Source organism: Colletotrichum abscissum (assembly GCF_030869225.1).
Source record: "Colletotrichum abscissum strain IMI 504890 chromosome Unknown Scaffold_19.1, whole genome shotgun sequence".
Lineage (NCBI taxonomy): Eukaryota > Fungi > Ascomycota > Sordariomycetes > Glomerellales > Glomerellaceae > Colletotrichum > Colletotrichum abscissum.
In genome coordinates this window covers 423,003-440,359 of record NW_026850087.1, presented here as the reverse complement: position 1 = coordinate 440,359, position 17,357 = coordinate 423,003, and the positions used below count along the sequence as shown (strand labels likewise).

Below are 17,357 nucleotides of genomic sequence, written 5' to 3'. Positions count from 1 at the left end.
AAACAAGGCGCAACTAGACACAAGCGACGGGCACGTATCAAGGAAATGATTTTGAAGTTAGATACCCTACTGAGAGGCTTCACAGCCTGCGCCGTCTAATGCAAATGACAGCCAAGCGCCCTTGATTACACATACTCTGTCTCTCTCTCTCTTACTTGCTTTTTAGTCTCCCGTTTTCCGTGTTCCGAATATTTACTTTCTGCTGCGCTTCTGTCCGCCACCACCGCCTCCATCGTCGGCCGCCTGGCGCTTCCGCCCGTTCTTGCGCCAAAACTCCTTGCTCTCCTTCTTCTCCCGCGCCTCCTTCTTCTCGTCCGAGTCGGCAATCTTCTTGCGGTATTCTGCGCGCTTCTCCTCCTTCTTGGCGGCGCGCTTGGCGACCTTGTCGTTGCGGATCGTCGACAGCTGCTGCAGCAGGTTGCGCGCCGTCTTCTCCTCCTTGTTGAGCACCACGGCGCGCTTCTGCATGTACGTCTCCTTCTTCTGCTTGCGCTGCTGCACGATTTGCGACTTGAAGGGCAGCTCGGCGGCCAGGGCGCGCGGGACTCTGAGGGGGTTGAAGTGCCGCGTCTGGCGCTCGATCTTGCGGTACTGGCTGTTCTTCTCGAGGGGCGTGTCGATGCCTTCGTCGCGGCGGACTTGGCCGGTAAGACGCATCGCCTGCCACCCGACGAGGTTGGTGACTGGGTTGTAGAAACGGTGGGGCTTGATCGGGTACCAGGCGCGGAGGAAGACGATGTCGCTGTAGAGGATCTTGTCCTCGAACGTGGCGCGGAAGTGGCCTTCGGGCTTGGAGAGGGCGCGCTTGATCTGACCGCGGACGCCCGAGACGGTCTTGATGGCGGCGCCCTCGAACTTGGCGATTTCGAGCGCCGTGTTGAACATGCCCTTGATGAAGGCCGTGTTCTTGTGGATCTTGTCGGCGGTACCCGTGAGCTTGAGCTTCTTGACAATCTCGGTCGACTCGTCGACGCTGAGGACGGTGCCGGTCGCCGCGATGCGGAAGCCCGGGTTCTCGGGCGAGAAGGAGTTGAAGCAGACGAAACCCGTGCTGGGCGCGATGAGCGGGCCGTAGACGGTCGCGAAGCAGTGCGTGTGCTCGGGTGTGTACTTGAGCATGCGGTTCCTCGTCCGCGAGTCCGAGGTGCTGTAGATGGGCATGGTCTGGAAGCGACGCCAGCCAAGGGAGAAGATCAAGGGGTCGTTGGACTTGAGAATCTTCTTGTGCCAGCGGTGCTTCTTAATGCGCACCTGGACGAAGCCGAAGCGGTCCTCGGTCGGGGACAGGCCGCCGATGATGATGGGGTTGCGCGGGTTGAACTTTTCGACAAACTCGGCCGGGACGCCCTCGAGCACAATCTTTGCGTACTTGCCGGCGCGGTAGCCCTCGACGGCCGCCCGCTGCCGCTCGTCCAGCGTCTCGAACTCGGCCTTGTTGATGTCGAGCTGCTTCTGGATGACGGCCTTTTGCGCCTCGTACCAGTCGTCCTCGCCGAACTCCTGGTCGCCTGCCGCGCCTTCCCGCCTGGCGTTGGCTTTGTCGTTCATGAAACCCTCGCGGTCTTCCTCTTCGAAGCGTAACTTGAGCTCCTCCTTGCGCTTCGCGTTCTTTTCGCGCTCCGTGTCGAACGCTTCTTCCTCTGTGGGTTCCTCCGCGTCCCCTCCGTGCTGCTCGCCCGTCTCGAGGTCCTCAAAGACACCGTCACCTTCATCGTCCTCGTCCTCCTCATCATCGTCGATGCCGTCAAACTCGTCATCGTCATCCCCGTCGTCGTCACGCATGCCCGCCGTGGTGAAGCGCTTCCGCAGAGCCTCGACGGCCGCCGCCTGCGACCACTTCGCTGCCAGATCTTGGTAGTCGTACACGGGTATCGATCGGTCCTCGACCTTGTCCTCCTTGTCCTGCTTGGACTTTTGGAAAAAGTCGTCGTCCTCGTCCGCTTCGATGTCTTCTTCTTCCGGATCCTCGCCCCGCCACTTTTGCAGCGCTTCGTCGGGCGACAGCTTCTCGTCGTACATGAACCTGGCCAGGTCCGGTGTGTGGTACGAGCGTCGCTTGCCGTGGAGCTTCTTTGCGCGCTCTGCCATGTTCTCCTTCCACTTCATGGCCGCCGCCTCCTCGTCTGAGTCAAAGTCCTCGTCGTCCATGTCCTCTTCCGAGTCCTCATCTTCGTCTTCGAGTCCCGATATTGAGCCGAGGTCCGAGTCGCTGTCGGCAAAGGCAATGTCGTCCTCTTGGGCGTCCTTGTCGGCGGTTTTCCGGAACATCTTGCCCAGCTTGCCCTCGTTGAACTCCTCTTCCACATCGGACTCGCCCTCGTCTTCCCCGCTAACGAACCCCTCGTCGTCGTCCATCTCGGCGTCGGATTCCTCGTCGCGGTCTGCGAAGCGTGCGTGGCGCTGCGTCTTTCTGCCCGTGTCCTCCTCCTCGGCCACCTGCTTCAGCTGCTCGCCTCCCCGGAAGAGCTGCACGCCCTCCTCGGTCTGGCCCAGCAGCTTCCGCTCGCCCTGGAGTCCCACGATGAGCTCCTCGCCCTCGCCGCGCTCGCCGTCCTCGGCGTCCTTGTCGAGCGTGAAACCCTTTTCCCTCGTGATCCAGATGGCGTCGCCGTCAATCTTGAGACCGCTGCGGTCGGACATGGGGGCGTAGAGCTTCTTCTCCTTCTCATCCAGGCGTCGTCGTGTCGTCTTGCCGGTGACCTTGGCGAGGGCCTGTTCCATGGCGGGTGTCGGGCACGGGTCGGGCATGACCTCGAGGTTCGCCACGGTAAAGTCGCCCAGTCCCGGAACGTGAACTCTTTGCCCCTGCTGCGTCATGTTGGTGCCGCGCAGGTATCCCGACAACACGATCGACCGGTCGCACATGGGGTCCTCCTCAATCTTTGTGGGATGCGTAATGTCTCGGTAGCTGTCGATGATGGTGTACGGGTGGGAGTTTCTCCAGATTAGGGGGCGCGGGTTCTTCATAACGGACAGGAAACGGGAGAGGTTGTGGATTTCGCGGTCGGGGTAACGTCCGTTCATGACACCAGAGAGGTAGAACAGGTGAGCGCCGGCGTACAGCTCGCTCCATAGCCTCTTCTTGAGTCGCTTCTTGGCGTCCCTCAGCGCCTGGGGTTTCCGGAACAGGTCAAGATGCGTGAGGATGCCAAAGACGTTGCCGGGCATACCGGTGGCGGCGAGGATGTTGAGGAACTCCATCGTCTCCATCTCGAATCCGTAGTTGCCGTCAATCATGAGGAGGACAATGTCGGCGATCTTGGCCATGTCGACCATGGCCTCGAGCTCATTGGGGCACTCGACAAAGGTCAACCGCTGCTTCTTGGAGGTGACGACGGTGATGGGGCCTTGGGGGTCGGACACGGTCTCCTTTGCGTATCGTCGGATCAGGGACTTGAGGAGGGTCGTCTTGCCGACACCGGGGGGTCCCACGATGGTGACCAGCCTCGGTGGCGGCTCGTCGGGGAGGCGGTCGACTTGCGGGACATGGAAGCGTCGTTCTTTGATCTGTAAAGGTACAAGTCAGTTGCTGGTATGCTATGTGAGCACGAGGAAGGGCCGCACATCTGAAGATCTCGCGGCCGACCTGGCAAGCTTTCCGGGGTTAGAAAAGGCAAAGGCCTTTGGGTTCTTCTCTGCGCGCTCGTCAGTATTCGAATTGGCGGGTGGTCATAAGTACAGAAGACTCACCCCCAGTGTTTTGCTTCCCCTTCTTGTCCTTCGCCTTGCGGTGAGGCTTGTGTACTTGGTCCTCCATGACGGCGTTGCCCAAAGATGTTGGGAGGTCCTGCAGCTACACGACGAAAGGCGGGCCTTGGGTTTTTTTTTCTTTCGTCGCAGCGCTTCGCGACTCGACTGCTATCGATCAAAAATTTGTTGCGGGTCTGGCTTATCTAATCTGCCTATCGATAAGACAGTATGCGCCCCCACTTCCTCGTGTTACCCCTCTGTGCCCCTCCCTCGGAGATCGTCGTTGAGCCGACCCCACGATATGGGATCACAGTTTGCGGCGTGGTCTTTACACGATGATGTCTTTACGATTCCGGTTCTTCAAAGTTTTATTGTGTCCGGGTGTTTTGTGGAATGTCATGGACCACGTTGGATGAGGAGGTGGTGGTATACGACACGAAGTTGGCAAGGACTCATGCATACCGGTACCTTGAGTTACGAACAGAGGTACATCGAAAAGGTAGAGCAACTGAGGCAGAGGGTTAGGTCAGCAATGACGGCATGGCGATGACGACCCGGTGGTGGGAGATGGTGAGAGATGGCCGGGGACGCATTGATTGGTTTCTGGGCCAAGTCACAAGACAATCCAAGGCTCCGCAATCCTCTGCGCGCACCGGCAGGATGATGCGTGAAGAAACGAGATGCATGAGGCGCCAGATCTGGTCAGTCTTTTCGCGTCTTATCTCGGCTGTGCACGTCGGTCGTGTTGTGGATGCGCTCTATGCGCCATAGATGCCTCTGAGGGATAACTTGTTGGTTGTCTGGCAGGCAGATGGAGGCGACCATCTCGGCTCAAGAGGCGCGCAAAGGTGGGATGACGTATTGCGTGTGCATGAGGGAAGCAATTCCTGAACAGTAGGAAGCAAGCAGATGCTGGTGCCATCCAATGCTTTACGTACCACACAGGCGTCCACACCCACGCGGTCCAGGGCAGCAGATAGGTAGTTGCTGTGGTTGCATGGACCTTTCCCTCCACTCGCTGGGCCACCCACGAACCTTTTCCGCGTCACTGTTAGTTCCCGGCTGTACGCAGTAGGCAGCCCACCTCGAGTTCCCACACCCATCCCGTCACTGTCACTGGTGTGTACCGTCTAGAAGGTAGCACATCCCTTAGCAAACCGGGCAGGCATGAGTCCTGCCGGCTTGGTTATAAAGAGACTCTGCCGGCCTATGTCCAACCTGGGAGCTTGTCAACTTCAACCTCGCTCTTGCACAACCACAAACTACAACTCCCACCATACAAACCCAACCACATCCATCAGAATGCCTACCTACATTGTGAATACAGCTCCTTTACACTGAATACCACCGTCACCGTCCAGCAAGCTAACCTCTCCCAGGTCACCTGCAAGGAGGATGCCTCCGCCGACCAGGTCGCGGCGTAAGTCTTCTCTTTCACGACGATACAGATCTAAGAACTAACAGCAAACCAGTGCCAAGAAGCACGCCACCGACCAGGGAGGAAAGATTGGCCACGAGTACAGCCTGATCAAGGGTTTCTCGTACGCTCTCCCCCGTGTCCCTCAGCAGTACAGATGACTTACCAACTACAGCGTCGAGTTCCCCGAGGACCAGATCTCAACTCTGGAGAGCCACGAGCACGTCAAGCACGTCGAGAAGGACCAGGAGGTCAAGACGCAATAGAGGGATGTATCGCGAGCGAGGGGCTGGCAAGCTGTACTTGATCCACTACATACCTTAGACTCACGAGATTCTTAATGGTTTACGCTTCACTTCCTTTACTAGTTTTATTGTTTGTGACGCTTGGCTCGTAGCAACTTGCCTCGTCAGGGCAGCTAGGCAAACATGTTCTCTTTTGCCATAAAGGTCCTCATCCATACAAACGAGGTACCTTCCGTAACAGCATCAAGCGCTTGGAATCGGCCCCCGCCGACAGAGGTCCAAGTGTCTCACCACCCCCGGCGCGGGGCTCATGGAGAGCCCGGACCACCTCACCCAGGGGCCGTCGGTAGCCACTGGGAACCCCACAAAAAGGACAGTGCACAAACCACGCGCTAAGGTCCCAGAGCGTATGATCTCATGCTCTTTCCGCTGCTGCTGCTGCTGTTACTGCCTGTTGCACCAGAAACCTCCTCCCCCAACGGATTTCCCCTTGACCGTATCACTCCTCTTTGCAACATCGACAATGCCGCCATGATACCCATAGCGAGACCATTGAGGCCCAAGACGCCCCAGAGGATACTCGCACAACTCCATACTTCTTCAAACACTCGTCTGCTCTCTTCCTCTCGGCACGGTCACCGTCACAGTCACCGCCATGGCTCCTCTCACCACCTGTCCCGCGTCGACGACCACGAGATTGTCCAGCTCGCCAACAAGACGCAGCATCCCTTGAGCCTTACCGACCTGGTCAAGTACTGACACTCTTTGAATTTCGAATGTCAATCCAAGCACTAACATCGAAAGACACGGCCGCCCTCCTCTGAGCGAAAAGTCCTTGCTATCCTCGGCCAACTTCACCCTCTCCCTCCTCCCGATCCGCCTCGCCCACCGCATCCAGGCCCTCCGCAACCTACCCTATATTGTCGTCTCCAACCCCAACATCAGCCGCATCTACAACAACTACGTTCACTCCCTCTCCACCCTCCTCCCCTGGTGGACAAAGGGCGGTGATAGCGCTGTCCGCACCCTCGACGACGAGATACGCTTCACAGAGGTCCTCGCCGAGCTCGTGGCAACCCACACCGACACAATCCCCATCCTCGCCCGTGGCTTCCTCGAGTGCCGCCGCTACATCTCTCCACAAGAGGTTACCCGCTTCCTCGACGAGCACCTCCGCGCCCGCATCGGCACTCGCCTCGTCGCCGAGCAGCACATTGCCCTGCACTACAGCTCCCAGCCTCACTTTGACCCCCAGGCCAGCCCGACCCCGTGCCCGGAGCAGCCCAGCTACATTGGCGTCATCGACACGGCCCTCAAGCCGGCCCACATCATTGAGTCCTGTGCCGGCTTCGTGGCGGATATTTGCGAGCTGCGGTACGGCGTACGGCCGCAGCTCGTCATCGACGGCGAGCCCGACACCACGTTTGCGTTTATACCGATGCACCTCGAATACATCGTCACCGAACTCCTCAAGAATGCCTTCCGAGCCACCGTGGAAGCCAGGGATAACAAGGAGCCCATCGTCGTCACCATCGCCCCGGAGCCGCCCCGACCAAACCAGCACCTCAAGATTGAAGTGCCCAAGGAGACGCGCGGCGAGTTCAGGAGCGACGCCATCAAGCCGCTCGAGGATAATGTCCCCGGCGTGACGATTCGCATCCGCGACCGCGGCGGCGGCATCTCCCCCGAGGTGCTACCCAACATCTGGTCCTACTCCTTCACCACCTTTTCCGATGACGACGAGTTTCCCGGGTCCGATGATGGTGGCCTAAATGTGATTTCTAGCGCGAGCGCTGGTGGGAGCTCGATTGCGGGTCTCGGGTACGGTCTGCCGCTGAGTCGGGCGTACGCCGAGTACTTTGGCGGTGGGATTGCTGTGCAGAGCTTGTACGGCTGGGGCACCGATGTCTACCTGCGGCTCAACGGCGTTGGCAAGATTCAGGAGCGGAGAACATGAGTAGACAGGAGTGAAAATAAATCCAGTTCACACAATTCATAATGAAGGTCCATTGTCTCATAAAGATTAATTTGAACTACTAGGAGATGTATTATCCGGTGGAAGCCATCCGCGAATGTGGTGCCAAAGAACTACGATATGCCCCCAAATAAAGAGAAAGAAACATTGTAAACAAGATTTGTATCCAAGACATGCCCCTAGATTCGCAACGCCCCCAGTTTTTGTTTTAAAATGCCCTCATTATACGACAGAGATGAAAGCTGGCCCGCGTTATGTACGATTTGCCGTTAAGATGCCGATACACGTACACAGTCTACATGTTGGCCAGCTCGTTGTCAATCTGTCTGTCCATAAACGTCCTCCTCTCGCCGACGAGTCCCGTCTGCAGCCTCTGCTCGACGAGCGCGCGGACCTGCTTCTTTGTCACCGTGTCGAGGTCGACCTCGCGCAGAACGCCCTGGATGGCGTCAATGATCATGCCGTCGTCGGGTCCTTGCATGTTGCCGCGCTGGAAGTCGAAGGACGACGTCGACTGCGCGGCGCCGGCCTGCTGGCGGTTGATGCCGAGGGCCGACTGCGAGCGGTTGTTGCCGACGCCAAGACCGGGGGAGACGCTGGCCTGGCCGCGGAGGTTGGAGACGCTCGGGCGGCTGCTGGGGAAGTCCTGGTAGGGCGTCTGGCCGCGGTGGATGTCGTGGGCGCCGAGCGAGACCATGGACTGGCGGTTGGCCATGTGCTGGTCCTGGTGGTAGGGGCTCGTGGCGCCCGAGGCGCGGGCCATGCCGCCAAAGGGCGCGGGCGACTGGGGCGGGACGTAGTGGTTGTTGCGGTTCATGCCCGTGAGGACGGAGCCCTGGCGGACGGACGAGTAGACGGAGCGGATCTCGTCCATCTCGTACTGGTCGTCGTAGCCCATGTCGGCCTTCTCCATGTAGCCGCCGCGGCGGCCGGGGAGGTTGTTCATCATGGCGTAGTCGTCCCAGCGCTGGAGCGGGATGCTGCGGGGGTCGAAGCCTTCGTCGTCCACGGCGATGAGCTTCTTCATGCCCTTTTCTCCAATGACGATACGCGTGTTACCCCACGAGAAGTTGTCCTGGTTCCAGAAGGAGTAAATGGGGAGCGCAAAGTTGTAGATGGGGAAGGCGAGAATGTAGATGATCATCCATCCGATGTGCTGCCACTGCCGTTTCAGGATAAAGATGAGGGCTTGGAGACCGTACACCGCGGCGAGCATAATGATGGAAATCATGGGGAATTGTCCGGTCCTACTGGCTACGAGGTAGATGAGGTAGCCGAGGTAGAAGGTCGTCGCCGGGAGGATAATGGTACCAAAGAGATCAATAAAGACGATGAAGCGCATGCTGAAGCAGCAGAAACCGCACATCTCCTTGAGCTTCATCAGTTCAAACAGGTTGTGGATGGTGGAGTTGATCCAGCGACGACGTTGGGACAGCAGAACGCTCCACGACTCGGGGGCGGCAGTCTGGCAGTACGCGTCGGGGATGAACTTGAACTTCATGGACGGGAAGTACTTGGTCATGAGCGTCGTCAGGTAACGATCCTCACCAAGAGACAGCAGGTTCTTCTTGTGGAGGGTGTCGACGTCACACACGGCATAGTCGCGAATGATGTTGTCCGAGATAATGAGCGGCTTGCCCTTGTCGACGGTGCGCAGACGGTACATTGTGAAACTGACTGGTTAGCTTAGTCCTGCAAGTGAGAAGTGAGGGTACATACCATCCAGGCAAACATGTGACGGATCCGAAGAGAGACTCGAAAGCCTTGGCCAGGTTGTGGGAGATGAAGTACTCGTAGACTTGAATCATGGTCCACCAGGTCTTGTCATCGTTTTGCAGACCAGTCTCACCGCAGATACCGGCAATCTTGGCGTCGTTGGCACAGGCGGAAACCAGTCTGTTGAGCGAGTCTTCCCGGACACAGGTATCGGCGTCAATCATCATGAGATATTCATACAGCTCGGGGTCCACGCCGATGATGTTGTTGATCTGGTGGAACATTTCCAGCTCGAGCGGGGACATGGGAGAACGGTGGTGGACGCGGTTGAGGAAGCTCATCAGCAGAATCTGGGAGTCACGCTTGCCTCTGTTACCGGGCTTGGCCTTGCTCTGCTCGGATTCCTTGCCGCACTTGACAATGACGAGGTAGGGGACGACGTTGCCTTCGAATTCGTACAGACCAGAGTACACCTTGCCGTAGTTGAGTTGCTCGCTGCCCGTGCCGACAGACTTGAAGGGCAGCGCGGGCGGGTCAACCTTGGGGTCGACGCCGAGAATATCCAGGACAATCTTGGGGGTAGGACGATCGTTACCTTCACCGACAATGACACCGTCGCAAATGACGCAAATGAGCTTGCGCTTGTTGTCGTACTGAAGGGCCGTCAAAGAGTCGAGCGCCTTTCGCAGCGAGTCCTCGCCTTCGGTATAGGCCGGCACTTGGCAAATAACAAACTTGTCTTGAGGAGCGGGACGACGCTTGGAACCGAACTGCAGGGCAGCCAAGAACTTGATGAGAATGACGGCGCAGAGAATAATCGTCATGGCCAACATGATGTAGTTGTTGACCTGGCACCTGGCGGAGTAGCGGAAGTCTGGAATACCCTTGTAGAACAAATTCTTTGCGCAGTTGAGACTGTTCTGGACGCTGGTGTTCTCGGTCGAGTTGCTGGCGGCGGCCTTGATGATGGTGTTCCAGTTGTCGGTGATATCTTCACCCGGGTTGTTCTCGACAGCACTCATCATCTTGGTGTTGAGGAACTTGTACGTGTCAACCTGTTTGAAGACGTCTTGGGTGTGGTAGTAGTTTGTAAAGTCGTAGACGCCGCCGTTGTAAATCACCCACATGTGGCTGTTGTCTTGACCGTCCGACTTGACGTCGCTCTTGTCCCAGACGAGGTCGCCCTTGTAGAATTCCTTCATGCGCGGCAGCAGCTTCTTGCTGTACCAATCAGTGTCGCCGAGCGCGCTCGTACGGTCATCGGCCAGAGAGCCAGACTTGTGGATACCAATGGTGTACTCGGGGGTGGTGTTGGCCTGGAGCGCGGTGGACGAGGCGATTCCGAGACCGGGGCACACCAGAGTAAGGGGAGGCGGGAAGTAGTCGTCCATGTCCAATCCGGCGAATTGAATCATGTTGGCCTTGGTCGTCTCAATGTTGGTGTCGGAGTGCTGCGTCTTCCAGAACTTGGAGACATCGTACACGCCACCGCGGAAGCTGACGTAGAAATCCGTCTCGCCTTGGTGCGTGCCAACTTCCGTGCTATCCCAGGCCTTATCAAAGTTGGGACACAGGAGCTTGCCGAAACCGATAATCCAGAAAACAATAGCAGCGTTGATGAGCACGATGAACCAGACCAAGGTGAACTTTTCACGCCAAGCCATGCGCACGTCGGGACGCTTCATGCGGCCGATGAGGCGCAGCGCAGGCGAGGGGATCCAAAAGGTCCAGAACCACACAATGGCAACCCAGAGGCGGCGATCCTTGTCCATGGTCTTCTCCTCGACGTGCTTGCCGTCAGCAATTTCGGGGTCCATCTGGCCGACAAACTCGCCCTCGTTGTTGTAAAAGACTTGGCCCTTGTAGGTGTCACCCTTGGTGCCGAGACCATAGTCTCCGTTCTGCGCGGGACGCATGCCCGAAGGAGCTACGGAAGGAGCACGCATCGCGGCATTGTGAGCGAGGGTGTGTTGGGAGAGGTTGCCCTGGCTGGCATTGCGCTGGTGGGCAATGAGGTGATCACGGCTTCCGTTGGGTGTCGTGTCCAGCATGGGCGTTGGGAAGTAGCCGCTGCCGTTTGCCGAGTAGCCTGATTCGAGGTTGTTGACGGCCAGGACATTGCCCATGCCGGGGAGGTTGTTATCGAGGGGCTTCATGTCGAGCATGCTCTCCGCCTCCCACCAAGCGCTCTCACGTGTCCACACACGCTCCTTACCGACAATGACCTCGCCGTTGGTCCATCCGCGCTCGAGGATCCACGTCTCGATGCCCTCGCGGCCGTCTTGGCAGCCCAACGCAGCGTACCGCTGGACAAACTCGTCAATGTCGAAATCAGCGGTGAAGTCCAGGTTCTTGTTTCGCCTGTTGGCCCACTCGGGCAGCCTCCAGGAACGGAGCTGGCGGGAGACAGTGCCGGCTGACCAGGCTGAGTTGACCGAAGGCAAAGCAGCCAAGCTGGCGGGAGAGTCGTCGGTGGGGTGGATCGAGAGGTGGTACCACACGCGGCTGGAGCTGAGAAGCGTTGCGAGCTCGAGACGTCCAGCAACTCCGAGGTTGATGCCCTGGCCGGAGACCGGGAAGAGCAGCTTCTTGAGGAACGCGTCGTCATCGGCAGAGTGTCCAATCTTCTCGAGAACCTCTTCACGCTTCTCGAGCGCGTGCTGGCGGTCCTTGCCGGCGGCGCCAGACATGATGCCAAGCTCGTGGCCAACTTCCGCAATTGCCGTCTGCATCTCACGCACGACGGTACTGCCGGCGGGAGACGCCTCGATGCCGTCAGCAATCATCTCCGAGTTGATGCCCACGGTGTCGTCAAAGATGCCACGCATGGTCAAGGCTTTGCCCAGGGTTGGGTCGGGGACATCCAAGATGGTGATGCAGACGGTGTCGCCGTCGCCGTTGGATGTAGGCGTGCGGGCACCACCTGCGATGGACTCGGTACCGTCTCTGATACGTGCCATCTGCGCGGAGATTGCCTGGTTGGCCTTGGAGATGACCCAGTCGACCAACGCCTCGTACAGACCGCCAACCAGCGTTGACCGGTCCTGCGTTGTACACTGCGTGGCAAGGGTCTCGGGATCCATGCCCAGCAGGCCGCTCACATCCTCGCAGATTTCGTCAAACACGTCCTCGTCCAGGTTGTAGTCGAGCGTGTCGCCGAGCTTGAGCAGGCCGGCGAGGGTAGAGATGAGGTTGCGGTACGCAGAACCCTTGATGCCAATGTCCTTGAGGGCGGTCCTAAAGTCATCGGCAGCAGCGGCATCGTCAGCCGTGGGGAGGTACGAGGGCGGGTCGTATGTGCCGGATCTCGCAAGCAGGGCATAGCTGGAGGCGGGCTTGAGGCCCAAGAACTCCCTCTCGGCGGGCGTAGAGACCGACGTCAATAGGTAGTAAAAGACGTCAAAGGCGCGGTACCCCGGTTCAGAGGGGATATTGAGCAGGCCCTTTGCGGTATCGATGCCGCCCTGAGACAGGGCGATGGCGGCTCCCTGGAAGTTACCGGTCAAGTTGAGCGTCAAGGTGACGCCGAGGGCAGCCTGTCTTGAAGCGGAGGGGTTGTAGGGGGTGGAGCATCTCAAGAAAGGCTGGATGGCCTCGAGTGACCTGTAGACGGATGACGGGATGTTGAGCGGCAGAGATGAGAGGAAAGGCGTGAGGACCGAGGGGCTCGATGTGTGAAGGGAACTAAGCAGCATTAGCAATTGTTGTCTGTTGATTGGGGTTTGAAGCCTACCCAAGAATGATGCAGCCATCCTCAGCACGGCGGCGAGCATGTTCCCATGCTCTGGCACCGAGGGCAGGATCTATGGTGCCTCCTGTTCTTCCGTCCGGTCCGGCCTGTGCTGCGGTGAGCCATGTGTTTACGACAAGGCTGGAGCCAGCGTCCAACTTGAAGGGTTGGGATGACAGGTAAATATTGTGAATGGCGTTGAGGAGGGTCGTGGTGGAAAACTGCGAGGGTTGTTGGCCGGCACGAGGACCTCCCATGCCCTCGGAGGCCACCGAGTACATGGACATGCGTCCGCTCGCCATGATGATGGGATTGGGTTCGTGATGTCCGGCGCGGACAAACACGTCGACGGACGAGACGCTATTCGAAGTCGGTGATGTCGTCTAGCTCGAGGTAAACAAGACGATGAGGACTGTCGTCAATGGGTAAGAATTGAGAAGGAAGTCGAGAAAGTCGTTCAGTGAAGCGAGTGTCTAGAAGGGTGTGATGATTAAGGTTGTAGGTAGCAAAAAGAGGCGTATTTCCTGCACGATTTGTCGACTGAGCAACGCGGGTTGGTGGTGTGTGTGATGAGGCTGCAGCTGGATTCTCTCCCTTTCTTTCTCCTCTCTTGCAAAACGCAAATATGGCGATCAACAAGCAAAGGCAAAATTAAAAGGAAGAGGATGTGTAACAAATTAGCGATCGAGTAGGCAGACCACCAAAACGAGTGAGGCGTCTGTATAGGAAAGAGGTTTGAGAGGAAGAAGGGCTGAATAGTCTCTCGGACACTTTCAAATTCGAGTGTCGAGTAAGAAGAAAGTGGCGAGCGAAAGGGGGGGGGAGACACTCAGAGACAGAGAATGACCTATTTTCTCTCTACACAGGTCCCGGAGTGTCTGGCAAACGAGCGTCCGCTAATAGGTAACGTAGCTAACAGGCACAGACGGCAGACACACAGCTCAGACAAGGCGGAAGACCTGGAGCGTGGGTCTCGTAATGATGGATAGAAGATGCTTCTTTTCGTACTGCCCGAAGTACCGGTCTCACGAACACAGTAGGAATAGATACCTGGGTCGAGGGATCATCAACACACCACCTCTGTAGCTTCCATGGCCAGGTCCAAAAATACAGTATGGATTCGAACGTGTGTGTGTATTGTTCCTCCCTCTCTTGTCCTTTCCTCTGGGCTTCCTTGTGTTGACCCCTGAACTGGGGCGGGCGATACGGACCAAAGACGCATAGTCTCAGTCCAGAGGCCCCCGGCCAAATTTTTGCCATCAGAAGGGGAACCCTGGCGATGTTGCCGTCAAGCTCGGGTCCCTAAACTTAGCCCGACCGCATGTACCTTGCACCACGGTGGAATACCTGGAGCAGACCGTTCGGCTGGAGGCTCAGGGCTGCTTCGCACTGTAAGAATATCGTTCCTATGCACGCTTCAGCTCCTCGAGGACTGCTTCACGACGGACGCTGACTATGAGGCTGGAGCTGGCCTGATGGCTGATGCTCAAGTGAGATCTAGGAAGCTCGTAAGCATGGAACACCAGGACGAGGCTTGGCTCCATCGATGCTTGAACAGAGACAGAGGTGCAACACGGCCAAAACCAGATTCGAACCCAAAGGAAAACGACGTGGATCCAAGTGCCAACCACCCCCGGTGATCAGGATCCAGCTGGAAAGGCCCCCAAGAGCCCGTCTCCACGAGTCCACAGTCGTCAGTCGCGCATCCTGTGGTGGCCAACGAAAGCCCCGGCTAGCCTGGCAATGACTGTAGATCTGGCCGCGGGCAGTCCTTTTCTTGGAACAAATACGAGCCCATGGAGACGAGAGTCGGCCCACCCATCCGATCGCACCGTTTGCCATTTGGTGCATAAGATGCCACTGTTGCTCACTGCTGAGAGAGGAAGTGCATGCCGACGCGAGAGCGGGTGTTTTCCAAGCGTCTGCAAGGCCAAGCAGGATTTCATCCAAAAGTTGATGCTAGCAATGGCATCACGGCGTGCTGCAGCGTAGAGCCTGCTGTGTAGTAGTATTGTGCTCCCCTGAGAGATGTTGCTGGTGCCGGCAATACTCTATCGGATCCACGCAGGTGCATCTATTGACTCGGTCATGGCGACCGTGATGGAATTGTGTTGTGATCATGCATAAGCTTTGAGCACAACGTCGTAAGCGTCCGATTTTGCCTGCAATGTGGTGGCGGGTGCAGCAACTCTCGTGGCAGACTAATGGAGCTGTGCATCTACTTCGTACACAGAGGATAGATGGAGGGCGGTGCATTTTGGTGTTGTTCGTATTGAGGCACTGAGCAGTGAGAGCATCTTTGTTGTTATCGCCAATTGCCGCTGACAGGGCCACCTCGAGCGGAGCCGCGATGGCGGGTGCGAGAGCAGCAAGACTCGAGTGTGGCCCGCGACCTTCGTGTCTGTTGCTGACAGCATGATCATGGAAACTGAGCCATTGGTCAGCGGAGAGGAGAGGGTCGAATTTGGCCTGGCTGAATGGAGCGGAGTGGTTGGTGGTTGGTTTGAATGACTGGCATGATGGAGTCTCGGCGTGAGGCTGTGCCCTCGAGCGCCGAATAGTTGTTTTTTCCTCTATGGAGCGTGTGAGTGTGCAATTTTTATGTTCCCGCCAAACACAGGGTTTTCTGCTTTACCTTGATTTATGGACACACGCTATGCCCGCAAGGAACCATGAACCCCATTATCATGTGCTGCAGGTCTTTTTTTGGACCTTTTAGCGGCCGATGGGAACTCGCCGGCTGCTTTCAGATCCAATGGATTGATCCCCATGCTTCTGCAATCTGCATCGGTGCCCCCTTTTTCTTTTCTTTCCTTGCTGAATTTTCTCTGGCGGCTCACTGGTTCTTCATCGAGTCTCGCCCTGCATGTCCAGCCTCCGGGAGTGTTGAGACTACTGTACAATTGTCGGTAAGTTGTAAGTTGCAACAGGATGATGAGGTCGTCGATGAGCAGGTACGTTCCCTCGGATCCGTAAGCACCGACACCCCGGGGAACGCAGCGGCACAATTGATCCGCACTGTTTGCACTGTACGTACATGTACCTCTCGGAAGTACCTCCCGTCCCATCCACACGTCCACAATTCTCTTCTCTAATTGAGACGTCGACAATTCGAGGTAATCAGCCCGCCTCCTCTACGTCTGCCGCCCCGGACCACAGGGACATGCGCGGCTTGGACCGTCTGCCGCCTGCCATCCTAACATCATGGATGAACCGCAAAATCCTGCTCATCAATCATGCATCATGCTCGATATCCAAACTCAAACGGCTTGCACTACATTCTAAAGTGCTGTCGATGGTCCCTCAGCCACAGCCGTGTAAACAAAGAATTCTGCGAGACCCGAACCACATTGTCCCAGAATAGGGATGAGACGCAATTACACGCTGCATTCCTCGAGACGCCGGGTCAACAGCATCATTGATGACAACATTTCTCTCCACGCACCGGTCCGATCAACCCATCTCGCCCGGGCGGAGTCGACCCGTTGGCTCTCCCTTGAGCCATCACAGGATCTGAAGGGAAGCCGATCTTCAGGCACTGGCCGCTGGAACGCAACGGCCTCAGCGTCTTTGGTCTGCTTGTCCTTTTTGTATTACGCAGTATAGCAGCGCTCCCATCGGCTGGCATGGATGCAGCACCCAGTCCGCGCCCTCCGTTTGCTACGCCCATCGGAGGGACGAGAGTCTAGCGGCACGCTGGAAACCGTCGGCCAGCGCCAACGTCCAAGTGGCAGTGAATAACATGGCGCCGTCGAGTGTGAGACGATCCCTCATGGCGCCCCGGTGCCAGCAGGTCCCCCGTCAACGGATCCGTAGCACAGCAGCTGTGTACTGTTCAAGATGGCTGCCCAAGGCACCGGTATTCGCGGAGAAGCACAATGTTGGGGCGCCACCGCACCAATCCGTCCGCTAACAGCCACCACAAGGTTTAGGGATTGTTGAACAGACTTCCGGCAGAGCGGACCTTGATCTGTTGTTTCGACCACACTTTTCGCGTCTGCTTCTACGATTCGATGCTACCCGTTGGGGATGAAGTAGAGGACTGGTATTATGCTCTTGGCATCAACTCGGAACTAGGAGAGAAGCGAAATACACATCGTGATGCGAGACGCGTGCATTCTTCATGCTGGACGGACCCTGGCCAGTGCCAGCTCTGCATTCTCAGCAGAACCACTGGCACTCGCCCCTGGTACCGAAGCCCGCTCAATGTTGTCACAGCCAGGCTGCCAAGTCGCGTCTTCAAGGTTTATGAGAATATGCGGAGACCACTTGCAGCCTTTGGACCAACCCTTGGAGCGCGGTTATTACCCTGATGATGATCGGTCTCCTGAATTCTCGTCTCCTAATGATCTGACTGCGCAGTATATAGACACGTTTGCAGCCTGGTGTCATACCGAGTATCGTCGCCCTCGCGCAACACAACAAGCATCATTGCACAGAACGTGCTCCATGTCGAACAAGCTCAAGAGACCCCGCACAGGACCGCTGAAAATACAGGGGAACGCAAGGAATATAGAAGTCCCGCGGAGGAAATGACGGGTACAGGGGGATACAGTGTAATGTGGCTTCCGCGATGAGAACCGA

General features: G+C 57.3%; 4 protein-coding genes across 4 annotated transcripts; 2 read left to right on the top strand and 2 right to left on the bottom strand.

Moving 5' to 3' along the window:
* Positions 1 to 192: 192 nt before the first annotated feature.
* On the bottom strand, positions 193 to 3,757 carry CABS01_08454 (AARP2CN domain-containing protein; the record flags this gene model as incomplete). Its single annotated transcript, XM_060541814.1, has 3 exons — positions 193 to 3,507; positions 3,565 to 3,635; positions 3,691 to 3,757. 3 exons carry the CDS (start codon positions 3,755 to 3,757, stop codon positions 193 to 195), a joined length of 3,453 nt encoding a protein of 1,150 aa, XP_060401971.1.
* A 1,235-nt stretch (positions 3,758 to 4,992) lies between these two features.
* On the top strand, positions 4,993 to 5,373 carry CABS01_08453 (peptidase inhibitor I9; the record flags this gene model as incomplete). Its single annotated transcript, XM_060541813.1, has 4 exons — positions 4,993 to 5,007; positions 5,070 to 5,110; positions 5,163 to 5,231; positions 5,283 to 5,373. The coding sequence occupies 4 exons, from the start codon at positions 4,993 to 4,995 to the stop codon at positions 5,371 to 5,373; spliced, it is 216 nt and encodes a 71-aa protein (XP_060401970.1).
* Positions 5,374 to 5,883: 510 nt separating this feature from the next.
* Positions 5,884 to 7,309, top strand: CABS01_08452 (uncharacterized protein; the record flags this gene model as incomplete). Its single annotated transcript, XM_060541812.1, has 2 exons — positions 5,884 to 6,104; positions 6,157 to 7,309. 2 exons carry the CDS (start codon positions 5,884 to 5,886, stop codon positions 7,307 to 7,309), a joined length of 1,374 nt encoding a protein of 457 aa, XP_060401969.1.
* A 313-nt stretch (positions 7,310 to 7,622) lies between these two features.
* On the bottom strand, positions 7,623 to 13,075 carry CABS01_08451 (chitin synthase; the record flags this gene model as incomplete). The annotated part of the gene is made up of 3 exons (XM_060541811.1): positions 7,623 to 9,000; positions 9,047 to 12,727; positions 12,777 to 13,075. 3 exons carry the CDS (start codon positions 13,073 to 13,075, stop codon positions 7,623 to 7,625), a joined length of 5,358 nt encoding a protein of 1,785 aa, XP_060401968.1.
* Positions 13,076 to 17,357: the final 4,282 nt, after the last annotated feature.